Consider the following 16,793-nt stretch of genomic DNA (forward strand, 5'->3'; position numbering starts at 1 on the left):
AGAAATAAATACCAGAGAAAGGACTCAAAACTGATTAGTCAGACTATAAGTGTTCCTTTTCATTATATCAAGTTTCTTTAATGAGAGAAGAGTAGAAAGTTTGGGATTAAAATAATGAAACCTATTCATATATATAGAAATACTCTATTAGTAAACATTCTGTCATTAATTTTTTTAAATGCTACATGTACTCATAATTGTATTACTTTTTATGACTTGAGCATTTCTATAATGACAAACACAGGAACACTTCTTTTTTATAAATATGAATATTATTTTAAAACTTTCACTATTGCCGAAACCGGTTTGGCTCAGTGGATAGAGCGTTGGCCTGCGGACTGAAAGGTCCCAGGTTCGATTCCGGTCAAGGGCATGTACGTTGGTTGCGGGCACATCCCCAGTAGGAGATGTGCAGGAGGCAGCTGATCGATGTTTCTCTCTCATTGATGTTTCTAGCTCTCTATCTCTCTCCCTTCCTCTCTGTAAAAAATCAATAAAACATATTTAAAAAATAAAATAAAATAAAACTTTCACTATTATCTAAAAGTTATCTGAAAATCTAACTTGAACAATTTTAATATTTTTCCTATGAAAACGTTTTTCCTTTCTCAGTGAAACCGAAAACCATAAGCCATAGGTCAATTCTATTATAATAAGAATCTCCTTCCCTTCACATTTTCCCTATTATGAGAAAGAAGGCTGGGTCCTCACGTACATAAACGACTACCCATTCAGCATAAGAATATGCACGGCCTAACAAAATGACTTAACGTGGCATAGTGTTCTTCTAAGCTATTGGGATCAAACTGGAGTACCTCAGAGTGCTCAAAGTTTCATCATAGTTGATATCTGCTGGGCTCAGAGCAGCAACCATTGCAGTCCGAGAATTGCCACCTAAAAGATGAACCGTGATTATCTCAAATCACTCTCATTTTAAAAAAATTTTATTGAATGTACCAGATCAGACAGCACAACCTTAGAACCTAAGATTTAATCAAAAGTCAATAAACTTCTTGAATGTCCCCGTCAGGCACTGTACTCACATCTTGGGGTCTGGATTTACTGTGCCCATTTTCCCTCTTCCCAACCAATCAAGACCTCAGCCACTTCACCAAAGCTGCTCTTAGCGATGTGAATGTTACTGGTGACGAGGACGGCCCAAAAGGCCATTCTCAGTCTCTTGTTTCTATCAGCAATTACTGACACAGCTGATTACTCCCTCCTGCTCATCAAGGAGGGGAAAGGGCTAATGAAACAGTGACTGAAGGTCCTAAAACATCAACAAAAATGAGTAAGGGTTGGTTACATCTGATTGCGTACACCTCAAAGGAGCATGAAGCTTTCAAAGAGGAAGAAGGAGCAATAGTTCGAAGCAGGTGTGTGGTGAGGAAGACAACTACTTCACAGTTTATGTCTGGAAGTCAACGACATAGGGAAGAAAACCCTGGTTTAAATAAAGATATGCAAATCCAACCAGCTTAAATAAAAAAGATAATTAAAAACCAGTGGTCAACATACCTAGATTTTCTCGAAGGAGCCAAGTAAGCACAGAATCCCTGTAGGGAATAAAATCAGTTTTCTTCTTCTTCTTACTCTATATTAAACAGAAAAATATGGTTTTAGTGTTAAGGAGGAAAAAGTCACATGAAAGACAAACCAGCCTAAAATTCCCAAGTAAATTAAATTACAGTAGAACCCTCACTGTAGAAATTTAACACTTCACAGCTTCAGTTCTTCACAGTACCCCAAAGCTCATGTAATAAAGTAATTGTTTCTTTTTATGTTTTATTTTGAAAAATTTGTAACATACACAACAGTTTAGAGAGTAATATAATGAGCTCCCATATATCCATCATGCAGGTCTAACCATTTTCAATATTTTGCCAATCATGTTTCAATTATCCCTCAAACACTTTTTATTCCTGAAACATTTTGGGGTAAATTGCAGACATCATGCCCTTTTTATCCCTAAGCCCTTAACAGATAAGGACAATTTCTTACAGTTCCAAGACCAAATTAAGGAAATTTAACATCAACATACTACTTCTATCAATTATCCTGTCCTTGTCATGTCTTTTATAGCTGGTAGTGTTTTAAAGGAAGTCCAACATTTCACCTATAAATACTTCAGGTATATATCTCAAGCAGAGAAAGATTTAAGAAAACATAACTGCATGAACATTACACACTTAGCAAAATTAACAGTAACTCCTTAATATTATCTAATACCCAATCCTCAAATAATACTTTTTACTTTTGCTGAGGGGCAAATATGAATCCTGTACATTTCAGGCCAAATGTGTAGGAGCCAGTCATATAGTTAACGCATTTACTTATTCAACCACCAAATCATCAAGTGGATTATTACATATCTAGTAACTCTTGTAGAGCAATACAATTTGGTTTCTTTGAATGGAAATTATGCCCAAATTAAATCCAATCAGTAGAGTTAGAGTATTAGATCTAAGAAAATAATATAATTTGCTAATCTTGAGATTTATAAAGACTAAAAAATGCATTTTCTATATATAGTTTATTATATATACTGCTCTCTCCGTAACCCTTCTCATTATTACAGAATAAAGCAAAAAGCACCAATGTAAAGCCAGTGCTGCAAAGGAGGAAGTTATATCCTTTGAAAATAAACATTTTTGTAGATAAGAGCTACTCTAGTCCCTGCTGGCTGACTGATGTATTGTGATAAGTTAAGAAACTACTAAGGAGAAAGCCAGGGTTCACTGATATACATCTCCCCAGCAATGAGCAGTTTTATAATCCATTCCAGGTACAATATGAGTTTAAATGACACTAAGGATGATCTAGTTCTTGTAAAAACACAGGTATTCAGAAAAGGAAAACTAAATAGCTAACCTCTGGTTTGTTGAGGAGGAAAGAAAGTCGGCAAGCAATACTTTAATTCCACCTCTTATCAAAAATATCCCCTCCATCTCATCCCACCCCACTCACTGACACACATTCCAACAATCAGAAAGTCATTTCCAATAGCAGGTTCTAAATTACACAGACCTCAAGGGAGATTGAACCCACTCAGTCATTCACAAGCTAATGGAACTTTCACTCCACTACAAAATTCTTGAGGCCGGAGACCTCTCACTACACTTTGCCTATGGTTAGTACTGAAAATGCTGCAAGATTTAAAGCAAGGCAGTTACAATGACTGCAAACAATACTCTAAAAATAAGCAGGCTCACTTTGCCTAAAATATTCTATTTTCATTTCTGTCAATTAGACTAAATTAAGGAATAACTAAATGAAAATGCATAAATAGAACTTCAATCTTTTCTATCTGAAAATACCCTGGAATTTTAGCCATTTCTTCTCTACTTGCTGTCTTACACACATGAATTTCATCTGTCTTACATCCATAATTTTAAAAAATAAGCGCTTCAGTAGTTACATAAAAAGGTTTTATTTACATCAGTAACTTCTCTAAAAAGAAATATTGAGTTTAAATGGTAATAATCCTGTTTATCTCCCCAGTGGAAATAACAAGACATCTTAATTCACCAAAAATTATGCTTGTTACATAAAAACTAAAATTTATTTCTGATCTATTATAGTTATAATGTGGATGTAAAGTACTAAACTGAATTTTACAAAACTGATTATAAAAAGTCATTTTTTGTGGCACAGAGCAAAGTGGGAAATACATAGGTAAGTACTTTGTAAACTTCTCTTTGAGTTCATATGGATGTTAATTGATGAGCAAATGAACAGGACAAGTTAAAATAATCACTAAGTTTTAACAGTCTTTATGGTTCTGGGGCCCAGATTAAATATTTTAAGAATACCCATAAATGTATATCAAATAGCAGATTTTTAAATCTAAGGCATCTTTTTCTAATAGCAGAGAAAAACAGAAAAGGGACATTACTTTTTATTGCTTTTTTTTTGCAATTACCAAGAGTAAATAAATCTGTATGTCTGAAAATATGAGCATAAAATATTTTAGTGCATATACTGCTTCTATCCCCAATGTTACTCATGTGATTCAGAACAAACTGTGCTCTATTATTTATGCAAAATAAATTTTAGAGTATTTCTATAGAAATATAAGAAAATTTATTATATTTGGATTAAAAAGGATGCAAATAATATGTTTTCAAGATACAGTTAGAATTTTAACTTGATTCTACAGCCTGTGCTTTATGTATAACTGAAAAGAAAAAAAAATTTTAATCATTTAAATAACCTCTGATCCTAGCTGATTTGGCTCAGTGGATAGAGCATCAGCCCGTGGACTGAAGGGTCCCAGGTTTGATTCTGGTCAAGGGCATGTACCTTATTTGCAGATTCCCCAGCCCTGGTCAGGGTGCATGAAGGAGGCAACCAATCGATGTGTCTCTCTTACATCGATGTTTCTGTCTCTCCCTTTCCCTTTCACTCTCTCTGAAAATCAATGGAAAAATATCCTCAGGTGAGGATTAACAAAAATAAATAAATAACCCATGACTTTTCATGGTAGGAAACAAGTACAAATAATATAAAGATGTTTAAGAAAAATATACAAATAATCCCAAGAAGTTAGCTATGTTTTAGAATGGTACCCTTAAGAAATTTCTTTCATCATCCATTTGTGAGGTTAATAGATCTCTTCAAGAGACAGTCCTTTAGATCAGTGGTTGCCAACCTTTTGGACCTCACAGACTACCAGTGGTCCGTGGACCACTGGTTGGCAACCGCTGCTTTAAATCACTAGAAAAGATATTGCAAGATAACACAATGTAGAAACTTCCTCAAATTTCTTTTCCCTTATTCTGAATTCCTTCTTCAAAGTACATCATGTTCCTTAATTAAATTTTGCTGTGAAAGCTCATGATTCAGGTCCACTTTAAACAGCAATTCTAAATTCCAGAGCCAGAAAACAAAAAACAGAAACTTTTTCTGAAGGTGCCATTTCTACGTATGTGCTATGCACCCTGCTGAGGATCCAAAATCATCACAACTGATTCCACAGCTGGTTCATTTTTATCAAACCCCCTCCCCCCCATACCTTGCTGGTGCAGTTATCCTACAGAGGAAAGCATTTAAAAAAGAGAATGAGAACACAGGATAAGCCTCCATCCAGAAAACAGTGTGTAATTTTTAAGTCATAAATTGAATATGACTTCTCAGAGATAAGCAAAAAAGCATTCAATTCTTTTTAAGGATTCAAATAAGATACTAAACTAAATTAGAACACACATGACTAACACTTTCTTAGCTTCTAACATAAATAACGAAGCTTTTTATATAAAAATTGTTTCAGTTTTAGTGTTCCACTATTAAGGAATAATAAAAATAAACTCTTTTAAAAATACATTACTGGCCCCCAAATCAACAGCATTTATTATGGCAAACTGTTCAAAATACTCCAACAAAGTACTGCATCCTACTTAGAAAAGATTGTACAGAAACAGAAGATACAATAAATACTTGTGGTTTTTATGAGATATAAAATAAGGCTCAAAATATAGTCAAACCTTAGGTCTTTGTAAAGACCTAGCCCTTCCTTTAGCTTATACAGATCTGTTCACTTTCATTCTCCTCAATCTCTTTTACTTTTAGTACAAAGTGTATTATACCTCGTATCTTATCAAAAAGCTCTAAAAGAAGGAAGGTAAGATTACATAAGAGGGACAAAAAAGGGCAACTGTCATAAACAATCATAAAATACCTGTCAAATACATTTGCTGAGTAGACAAATGTTCCTTTACGATGAAGTAACACTTACCACCTCCGCCAAGGCTGAAATGACTTTGCCCAGAGTTGTGAGAGACTTGTTAATATTTGCTCCTTCCTGAAATCAATTCCAAACATGAAAGAATTAAGAAGAATTTCTACAACTGCCACATCATATACAGTATAATCGATAAAATACAATTAGCCATAGGCTAGCATTATTAGTTTATTTATGACCACAAATTCTAAAAACCTCCTTTAATTCTCAATCTTCTCTCCTCTCCACTTGGTAACATGCCAAGACCACATGTCTAATTGCACAGTTCTAAAGTATCTTTAGGATGTTTATGCTCCAAAACTTACTGATGCAGCCTTCTTCCCACAATTCACCAACATGAAATTTCTGCTCTTGTTAAGCATATCTCTAGAGGAGTTCATGTTGGCCTCACATCTGGATCTTGTGTATCCTTTTTCCCACTACTGTCCCTTACTTTCATCTGTTCTTCAAAATACAATTCAACTCTCACCATGAAGTTCTCCTTAATTATTATTTCATATAACTTAACCTTTCTTTGACGTTATAGAGCAGAATTGGCAAAATTTTTCTTCAAGGTTTTGTGGTCTCTGTCACAACTTCTCAACCCTACCATTGTAGCAGGAAAGCAGCCACAGGTAATATATAAATAGATGCAGCTGTGTTCTAATGAAATCTTATTTACAAAAACAGTCAGTGGGCCAGATATGGCTACCCATGCTATAGAACAATTACTGACTAGGCCATTTGCTTGACAAGAAAAATACCTTTAATCGAGTCCCTTTGGCGCCAGTTGAATCAGCTCGTTCGCTTCCTGCTAGATCCACCAAGCTGATTTTACTGACCTGGTAAAGAACAATAACATTGCGGCAATTCAAAAATAAGCCAAGCAGAAGTAGAAAACATTTAGAGTCAGGAAACAGAAAGATTAAGGCAAGGAAAAGACTAAAATATTGATTAGGACTTATATTAGACATAAGACAACAAAGTCAACATATACTTTTTATCAATTTAAAGAGCACACAGAAAGATCACAGCAAGTATCTTGGTTCAAAAGAAGTATTTTTCAATGATGTCATAAAAATATGTAAAACTCTGCAGTCACTATGGAAAACAGTATGGAAGTTCCTCAAAAAATTAAAAATAGAACTGCCATATGATCCAGAAATTCCAGTTCTGCATATTTATCCAAACAAAATGAAAATACTAACTAAAAAAGATATGTGCAACCCCAATATTCATTGCAGCATTATTTACAACTAGAGGCCCGGTGCACAAATTCATGCATGGATGGGTCCCTAGGCCTGGCCAGCAATCAGGGCCCATTGGGGCCAGGCCAATGGGCCAGATGGATTGGGGCGGGGCTGTGGGGCCTGCCGGCCAGGGAGAAGTGGGGAAGGAACCAAGGGAGGTTGGCCAGCTGGGGGGTGGGGGACCACAGGAAGTTGGTTGGCCATGGGAAGTTGGCTGTGGGAGCGCACTGACCACCAGGGGGCAGCTCCTTTGTTGAGCATCTGCCCCCTGGTGGTCAGTGAGCATCATAGTGACTGGTCGACTGGTCGTTCCAGTTGTTCAGTCGCAATAGTCACTTAGGCTTTTATATAGATAGATAGCCAAGATATGGAAATAACTTAAGTATCCATTGATAGATGAATAAAGAAAATGTGGTACATAAATAAAACGGTATATTATCCAGTCATAAAAAAGAATGAAATCTTGCCATCTGCAACAACATGGATGGATCCTGAGGGCATTATATTAAGTTAAATAAGTTCAACAAAGAAGGAAAATACTACATGATCTCACTTATATTTATTCATTGACCTATTAAATGGCATGTTAAAAATGAAGCTTCCAGCCCTGGCCTCAGGGTTCAGTTGGTTAGAGAGTCATCCTGTGAACCAAAAGGTGGGAGGTTAGATTCCCAGTCGGGGCACATACCTAGGTTTCAGGTTCAATCCCCACGGGGGTGAGTATGAGAGGCAGCCAATCCAGTTCTCTTTCACATCAATGTTTTCCTCTCTCTCTCTCTCTCAAATCAATTAAAAAAACAACAAAAACCTATCCTTGCCCTTCCAGCATGGCTCAATGGTTGAGCGTCGACCTATGAACCAGGAGGTCACAGTTCAATTCCCAGTCAGGGCACACGCCCAGGTTGTGGGCTCAATCCCCAGTGTGGGTACAAGTGGCAGTACAAGAGAGAGCCGATCAATGATTCTCTCTCATCACTGATGTTTCTATCTTTTGCTCCGTTCTCCCTTCCTCTCTGAAATCGATAAAAAATATATTAAACAAACAAACAAACATATCGAGTGGGGATTTTAAAAATTAAATAAATAAAAATTTAAAAATGAGGCTTCCCGAAACTGGAACTCTTAAATACTGATGGTGGGAATATAAAATGATACTGTTTCATCATATCATTTTACAATGAAAATTGGAAAAGAGTTTGGCAGATTCTTAAGAAGCTCAACATACACTTACCATAAGATTCAACCATCCTACTTCAAGGTATAAACCAAGAGAAACAAAAACAAAATATCCACACTAAGACTTGTATGCAAATGTGAATACCATCTTCATTTGTAAGATCAAAAACTGGACACAATTTAAATGCCTATCAACAGATGAATTAATGAACAAACTGTGATATGTCATCTATATAATGGAATAGTAATCAGCATAAAAGAGTGAACTACTGATACACACAACAACATAGATGAGTCTCAAAATCATTATGTTAAGGAAAGAAACCAGAAAAAAATACTATACTATATTATTCCATTGACATAAAATCCTGGAAAATGTAAATTCATCTATAGTGACAGAAAGCAGGTCAGGGATTACCTGAGGATGGAGTGAAAGGAGGGATGTAGTTAGATTACAAAGGAGCATGAGGCAACTTTTCGGGGTACTAGATAAGATATCTGGTCGTAGTATTGCTTTCACAGGTGTATACATATGTGATCCAGATTTATATGTTAAATAGATGTGTTTTATTGTACTTCAGTAATACCTCAATAAAGTTTTTAAAAAATGCTTCAGGAAAGTTTAGACAAAAGTATAAAAAATGGATTATTATGGAGGCTATGGTTATGGGATTAATATTACTATTTTTGTAGATTTGATATCATAGTAAAAGAAAAAAAAATGCTTTCACATAAGATGTTCCTTATGCCAGTCAGATGAATACTGACTATTATGTAGCATTAATATTGTAACCTCTGGCTAAGCAGTGTCAAGTTATTTGGTAACTCATATGAAAGTCTATATTCTTAAAAATCATTTTCACTAAAAACAAATAAGTCATCAGGTAAAAGGTAATTCCAGTTTTTAGTGATACTAGTTCCATAAAGTACTAAGTTTATAAGCAAAGGATCTTTTATAAATGCTAGTACAATAACTCTAACTTCAGATTAAAAAATCCAGCTGTATGCTATGTAGGAATATAAGCAGAGTAGAATTCAACATAAATTTATTATCAATAATGACAATAAAATTAACATTTATCACGTGGTTACTCTGTGCCAAGCACTATTATGTGCGCTTAACCTATAATACTACTTAATTTTTTAACAATCCTATGAGGTTGGGGAAACTGAGGCACAAAGAGGTTACGTAACTTGCCCAAGGTAACACTGTTGAAAAGTGGCAGAGCCAGGATCTAAAGTAAGCAGTTTAATTCCAAAGTCTATATATTTAACTACTGTAGAAAATGAGAAATTAACAAGCAAAAGTATTTGAAGAACATCAGAAATGCTGTACAGTTATTTACTTTCCAAAAATAAAATACATCTTGTCTGTTTCATGGTTTGCTAAAACATTAATCCCACAGTAACATTATCAGAGCTTTAAAAAATAAAATACACATACCAAAGAAGCTAATAAGATAATTAAGAGGTTACAGTCAGGAAGAAGAAAAGGGAGTATTTTCTTCCCTCAGAACTGTTTAATTAACTCTCTTGCCTAGAGAAGTTTTCGAGAGCCAAAGTCTTGGATTGTTTTTTCTTAACCCTATTTTCTCTTTTGCAATTTCACTTAGGAACCCATACTCAAAACTGGTTTAGAGAGGAATAAAAATGATAAGCAAAAGGTATAAAATACCTTCCATTAAGTAAAAATCCCTTCCACAAAATGCAGAGGCTAGCTAGAAGGACGTCCGAAAATCCCCTGTGCGCAACTCAAGCCCAGAGACTGAAGTTCTCCTACCTTCTCAGTGGAAAGGTTGGTCTCAGTGTCATGTTTCTTCTGGGTGAAAACAATTGTAAACACAGCATGGGAACGGCTACTTGTTTCATTCATGTTGGTAGCTGCCACTGTCCTATAGACACATAAAGGTGACCACGTGACAATGGCATTCTTGGATGAAAGTTAAAAGGGACAGCAGGCTCCACATTGTGGGCATAACAATCACAGGCAACAACTTTAATTCACAGATTGCAAGACTATACACAAAACGCTCTCAATACACTTTATCTACGAGTCTATCAAGTTACCCTCCATCTCCAAAGGTACCCCCTCAGAATCATTTTTCATACTCCAGTTGTCCCTTTTGGAAACCACTGAGGCATTTAATTTTTTTTTTTATGAGGCGTTCATTTATTCCAGGATCAATTACTACCATAGGCATGTGGTAAGCAACATTTTAGCATAACTTGACCAAAACATAATAGTAAAACTTAACTGCAGTTCCCTTGTGCTCCGGCAGTGCATTGTTTTGATAGGAAGATAGATACTAAATATGCTGAAGCCCTCACTTCTCCAGCACAGCCAAAGGACCAGAGGACTCCACAATAACAACAACTTTCCTAACTACAAAGGGCCTCAAAATGTGCCAAAGACCTCAGCCATTCGTCTATTTCCTACCATACCTGGCTTTGTTCCCAGCATCCATGAGGTCAGCAATGTCTGTGTAGGAAGTGACTGCCAACTTTGACAGATCCTCCACATATGGGCCAAGAAGTGGGTGTTCACGTACACGCAAATTACCCTTGTTTTTTGGATTCAGCAAATCTCGTACTCTTTCACAGTAAATTTCCATGTAGCTCACCTAGAAACAAATTATTAATGAATGAGAACTCAGGAAAAAAATCCTCTACATGAAAAAGATTTTTAAAAACTCATTAAAAGTAATTAGAGATCAGCAGCCTTTACTAAGTGAAATGCCACAGTTCCAGACCCTTTCATTGTATTAACAATATGCACAGATATCACTGAGTAGGTAAGAACCAGCCTTCTGACTTTCTCGGAAAGGAAAAGCAGGTAAACAGGCTATCTTAGCACACAGTGACTGCCACCTGTCTTAAGCAGAAAAAAATATCATTTTTAAGAGCAACTTATCAGTTGTCAATATTGTTTTAAATGTATGCCATTCTCCAAAAGCTTGGAAACAATATTTCTATTAGTGTTAAAACCAAGGGACTGTATCCATATTCCAGAGCAGTTAAGACAAGAGACTCTAATACCAGTACTTTAAGACTGGCCACAATGTGACTGATTATGGACCAAAAATGTGTCCATCAGGAGGGGTAAGGACTGGTCAGCACAGAATCCGATTGTATGGCAGGACCTATCCAAGTCTCACAGGGGAAGAAGCCTCAGACAACGTACTTCAGGAATTCTTGTCCTGTCAGCAGGACCATCCCTGTCATGGAGATGAATGTGTTAGGCCAGTGGTCAGCAAACTCATTAGTCAACAGAGCCAATTATCAACAGTACAACGACTGAAATTTCTTTTGAGAGCCAAATTTTTTAAACTTAAACTATATACGTAGGTACATTGTTATTAACTTAATTAGGGTACTCCTAAGGCTTAGGAAGAGCCACACTCAAGGGGCCAAAGAGGTGCATGTGGCTCGTGAGCCGCAGTTTGCCGACCACGGTGTTAGGCTATCATTTCTTCACTTGAAGCAATTAAGCATCTATCTAATCAACTCCTCTCCCTCTAATTTCATGCTCACCAAAAACCACCAGCATTCCAATAGAGGCCCACCCACAGAAAGATAATATACCAATCATGAGTGTCTGGTCTGGGTAATAGCTATTCCACACAGGAAAGTAATAAACAAATCTGCTGGTTTCTTAACATCAATCAATTGAGCTTCATTCAAGAGTCTGCCTTTGAGGAATGATGGTCTGATCCTAATGAACCTATAAGATCAGATTTCTAAGCAACAATGCTCTGAAGTTGGGTAAATTCACCACAGTAAGCCTAATTATACGGCTTCCCTAAGAATCAGACACTTCTGTATCACTGAGCTACTCAAGTGTACAATGTAACTTCTGCATTTTTCAGCTTCAAATTTCTACAGACACATTTTCAGAGTATCTCAAATGGAACCTTATCTCTTTCTATTGGCTTTTTCTTTTTTTCATTCTCAGATCTGACTGTATTTTTCTACTGTATTTCAAAATCAGCTTTAAAAAAACTGAAGACGTTGAAAAATAATTGATCTATTATGAGAGTAAAACAGCAGGACAAGAGGCTAATGTTGAATTAATGTTGAAACTGTGTCCAGTTTAATCTTTCTAAAAGATGTTATCCAAGAAAGTGAGATGGTACCTCAATCATTCTCATGTACTTAAACCTGTACATACAATCCTGAATCCCAGGAAGATATCACATTTCTTAGAAAACTTGTCCCTGTTCACACATGTATAAGGCTAAGAGCTCCCAAAATAACCTGGTAAAGGCTAATGTGTCCCATTACGTATTCTCTAATGTGCAAATCCATCTAAGCCACCACTATTTATTTTACTTCTAAATGAACCAACATTACAGACCCCACTTGGCAAATTCAATTCATTAAGCACCAGGCATTTTCAGGTCTTTTTAGGTACTTGACATACATCAGTTAATAAAGCAGACAAAGATCCCCTCCCTAGAGAGCTTATGATGCTAGGAAGGGAGACTGAAAATAAACAACAAACATAAAAAATAAGTAAAATTATAAAATAGGTTAGAATATGGCAAGTACTGGGGGTGGGGGGGGTGGGGGAGGGAAAGGGGGAGAGAGACCAGGAGGGCTGGGTGGAAGGCAAGTTGCAGTATTATTAAAGACTAGAGGCCCAGTGCACAAAATTTGTGCACTTGGGGGGGGGGTCCCCTCAGCCCGGCCTGCACCCTCTCACAGTCTGGGAGCCCTCGGGGGATGTCTGACTGCCCGCTTAGGTCCGCTCCACCTGGGTAGTGGGCCTAAGCGGGCAGTCAGACATCCTTAGCACCGCTGTGGAGGTGGGAAAGGCTCCCACCACCGCCGCTGCATTTGCCAGCTGTGAGCCCAGCTCAGGGCTTCTGGCTGAGCGGTGCTCCCCCTGTGGGAGCACATTGACCATCAGGGGGCAGCTCCTGCATTGAGTTTCTGCTCCCAAGTGGTCAGTGTGCGTCATAGCAACTGTTCGTTCCGCCATTTGGTCAATTTGCATATTAGCCTTTTATTATATAGGATGATTAAAGTAAGCCTCAAAGAAATGGTAAGTATGAACAAAAGACCTGAAGGAGGTGGAAAACTTAGCCAAAAGATATCCAGAGAAAAGAAAATTTCAGGCAGAAGGAACAGTAAAGGCCTTGTAGTTAGGAACATTCCTGGTGTATTCCAGAAACAGCAAAAAATCCAGTGTAGCTGCAGCAGAGTAAGAGAAAGGCAAGAAAGGAGGCAGAGGCTCCATAAATTTACAGAACCAGAGTATCAACTGGGGATCTATGCTGCAGTCCAAATAAGCCTATGAATGCAGACTAAGATGAAAGAAAAGGGCTTCTTTTTTATTACCCACAAGCTCAAAAAATTCTGTCATGTGATTCAAAACAGAATAGCTACAGGATGAGACAAGAGAATTTAATTTAACAAAAAATATTTTTAGAGCAGCACATTCCCCTTTTGATGTATAATGGTCACAGGCAGAATCCTTTAAAACGTATCAATTTATGCAACACTTTATAGGTAAAGAAAAAAACCCCAAAGCATCTAAGTCGATCAAGTAGACATTGTGTACGTCCAATAGATAATCAAACATATACATTTTTTAAATACAAAAAACTAGAGTTTGCTTTAAAAGCAGCTTAATTTCTCAGAGAGGCTCACGTTAACAGAACGCTGTCATGGTGTCAAATCGCAGGCTAGTTTCATTCTTTTGCATATGGCTTTCCAGTTTTCCCAACACCATTGTTATATTTTTGGCTCCTTTATAGAAAATTAGTTGCCCATATATGTAGTAGGGTCAGAACATTTTAATAATATTAATGACTATAAAATTAACTACCAAAACATGGGGAGGGTGTAAAATAATAGCTTCTTAAAGCACATACAAAAAAGTGGAAATGTTTATCAAATAAACTAATATATATAAAGTAATTCTATAAACCTCTTCTTAAAAGAAAATCCACTATAGGGTATACAATGGATGGAGACTAACTTTTCCAATATTATAAGCAACTATAAAGGGGGGGGGGAGAGATTTGATTATATATATGCCTGTCAAAAATCATTATTAATAATATTAAAGAGAAAGAGTTCACACAAATAAATAAGAAAAATATTGCAATCCCAACATGTAAACCGACATAGGCATCATTTACAAGATGTTTAACCACACCAATAATCAAAGAAATTCAAATTTAAATAAGAGTGAGGAATTTTCCCTTATCAAATTGACATAGTTCAAAAATGAAAATAGTAAATGTTTGCAAAGGCAGACTGGATGCTTACACTCCCTGATGGGGCTTCTATCTGAAATCCAAATGCATTTTTTGACAATCAACATATATACAAAGGAAATCAATGAAATTAAAGCCAGTCTTATAAATAAGGATTTAATTAGAGCATTATTCATTATAACAAAAACTTAGAAATAGCCTAAAAGTACAAGCTGGGGGAGTGGTTAAGTGATCTATAGTACAGTCATAACTTGGAGCCATTTAAAAGCAACAGTTGAGGCAATGGAGTATGGAGGCCTCTGGTTTTAACCCCAGCTGTACTCACCTCCACAGAGTAGGACATTTCTTCATTACAGTTGTCATTGATTTTCTCAAATAGTTCTTCACATAACTACAGAAACAGAATGAGAGAGACATGAAGAGCATAAATCAAAGAAGCACTAAGTTACACAGGACTGTTACACAAATTAGTAATATCCCTTTTCTCTTTTTTTTCACAAAATTAATGGTATCAACAACAAAGGTGAGTTCTCTGAGTGAAAGAAAAGACAGTTTTAAATACATTTTTCCTATCTATATAATCCTTCAACAACAGCATTTCAACAATGTTTGCCTTAGAAAGAAAGCCACATTTAGAGGAAGGGGAGGAAATTATGTCTCTTATAGTATTATGTCATTGGCACATTTAATTTATGTAAATTCAACTCTTCATACTATAATACAGTAACTGTAATTCTACTGTCAGAATTATTGTAGCAGTAAAACTACTATTCAACTATATTTTGCACACACATTACTTACTGTGATATATAAATTTTATTATTATAAGTCATCAGTTACTACATACATTATAAATGTATACATATATACACACACACACACATATAGAGAGAGAATACCCTCTCTCTATATATGGGAAGGGATAAATGAAGGCATTTTCAAGAATCATTTTGACTATAAAACTTTCCCCTTTGCCTCTGTCTTAAGACTCCAAACGTGTTATGAGAGGCTACTCTACTACACAGTGACATTTCTAACAGAAAACATTAATTTTTATAGATCAGAAAAATTATAAAATTTCATTCTCCCTATCCCTTGAATTTATTTAAAATGTGAAAAGTTTTTAAAAGAATTAACTAAAATCTACCGAATTTTCATCTGCTATATATTTAGTATTAAGGAAATCAATATACATTTAGAAAACAAACTATTCATTTGTGATTTTCTAGAAGTCTAAGTAGAATTTAAAATTTATTATAAAAGGCAGTTCCTAGCCCTGGCTGGCGTGGCTAGTTGTTAGAGCGTCAGCCTGCACACCACAGGGTCAAGGGTTTGATTCCCAGTCTAGGGCACATAGTGTCTGTGAGGGAGGCAACCAATCAACGTGTCTCTCTTACATTGATGTTTCCCTCCTTCCCTCCTTCCCTCCTTCACACCTTCCCACCTTCCCTCCCTCCCTCTCTCCTTCTCTCCCTCTCTCTCTCTGAAAAAGCAATGAAAAAATTATCCTCACGCGAGGAGGATTAACAACAACAAAAATAGGCAGTTTCTAAATAATCACCTTTTAAAAAATCATACTTTTGGATTTTTATTAAATAAAATATTCCAGACCTGGCCGGTTTGGCTCAATGGATGGCGCATAGGCCTGCAGACTGAAGGGTCCCAGGTTTGATTCCGTCCAGGGGCACATGCCTGGGTTGTGGGCTTGATCCCCAGTAGGGGGAGTGCAGGAGGCAGCCAATTAGTGATTCTCTCTCATCGTTGATGTTTCTATCTCTCTCTCCTTCTCCCTCTCCCTTCCTTTCTCAAAGTCAATAAAATATATTTAAAAAAATAAAATATTCCACATTCTACCAGAAAAGATATGTAATTACACAAGAATTTTAGTAACAAATAAACTAATGGAAAAAGGAGAAACTAAGTGTGGCAATAGGATAAAATAAATATGACTATTTAGTATAACTTGACATAATTGTAATCTATAATTATTTTATTGCCCAAAAAGTATTACATAGCAGTAAAAGCAGAAACTCCAGAACTACCGTCCCTGCATTTGGATTCTGAACAAGTGACATGACCACATGCTTCAGTTTCCCCATCCGTAAAATGAGGTAACAATAGCACCCACCTCTTAGGGTCATATGAGGAGAATTAGATGAGCTAGTATTTGTCAAGCACTTGACCTGTGTTTTGCACATAGGGGGGAGTGCTTCAGAATGTTTTCTCTAATTCGCATTGTAACTGTTGCTGTTACTATATACAGAGAAGGACAATTCCCAAATATACAGGATGGGGCAAAAGTAGGTTGACAGTCGTGAGTATGCAAATGTTTTTTCTTATATTACTATTTATTAATTACTGTATTATTTTCCACACAAACTACTGTAAACCTACTTATGCCCCACCCTGTATGTCTTAATAGAG

General features: G+C 36.3%; 1 protein-coding gene and 1 long non-coding RNA gene across 12 annotated transcripts in view; one reads left to right on the top strand and one right to left on the bottom strand.

Annotated features, from left to right (window-relative positions):
• Positions 1 to 16,793, top strand: part of LOC132231709 (uncharacterized) — a 319,045-nt gene that overhangs the window by 88,863 nt on the left and 213,389 nt on the right. The window lies entirely within an intron of this gene.
• Positions 1 to 16,793, bottom strand: part of KIF1B (kinesin family member 1B) — a 137,585-nt gene that overhangs the window by 84,125 nt on the left and 36,667 nt on the right. For 6 of the 11 annotated variants that reach the window (XM_059691303.1, XM_059691305.1, XM_059691300.1 and 3 more), the window contains exons 5-12: positions 14,695 to 14,760; positions 10,588 to 10,766; positions 9,926 to 10,037; positions 6,484 to 6,561; positions 5,735 to 5,800; positions 5,015 to 5,032; positions 1,519 to 1,594; positions 816 to 894 (exon numbers count right to left, since the gene is read on the bottom strand). In XM_059691303.1, coding sequence (XP_059547286.1) covers positions 816 to 894; positions 1,519 to 1,594; positions 5,015 to 5,032; positions 5,735 to 5,800; positions 6,484 to 6,561; positions 9,926 to 10,037; positions 10,588 to 10,766; positions 14,695 to 14,760 — 674 coding nt within the window. The remainder of the gene's footprint in view (positions 1 to 815; positions 895 to 1,518; positions 1,595 to 5,014; positions 5,033 to 5,734; positions 5,801 to 6,483; positions 6,562 to 9,925; positions 10,038 to 10,587; positions 10,767 to 14,694; positions 14,761 to 16,793) is intronic. The other 5 variants (XM_059691304.1, XM_059691301.1, XM_059691307.1 and 2 more) reach the window with 1 other exon arrangement.

The sequence above is a fragment of the Myotis daubentonii genome, chromosome 3 (genome assembly GCF_963259705.1).
Source record: "Myotis daubentonii chromosome 3, mMyoDau2.1, whole genome shotgun sequence".
NCBI lineage: Eukaryota > Metazoa > Chordata > Mammalia > Chiroptera > Vespertilionidae > Myotis > Myotis daubentonii.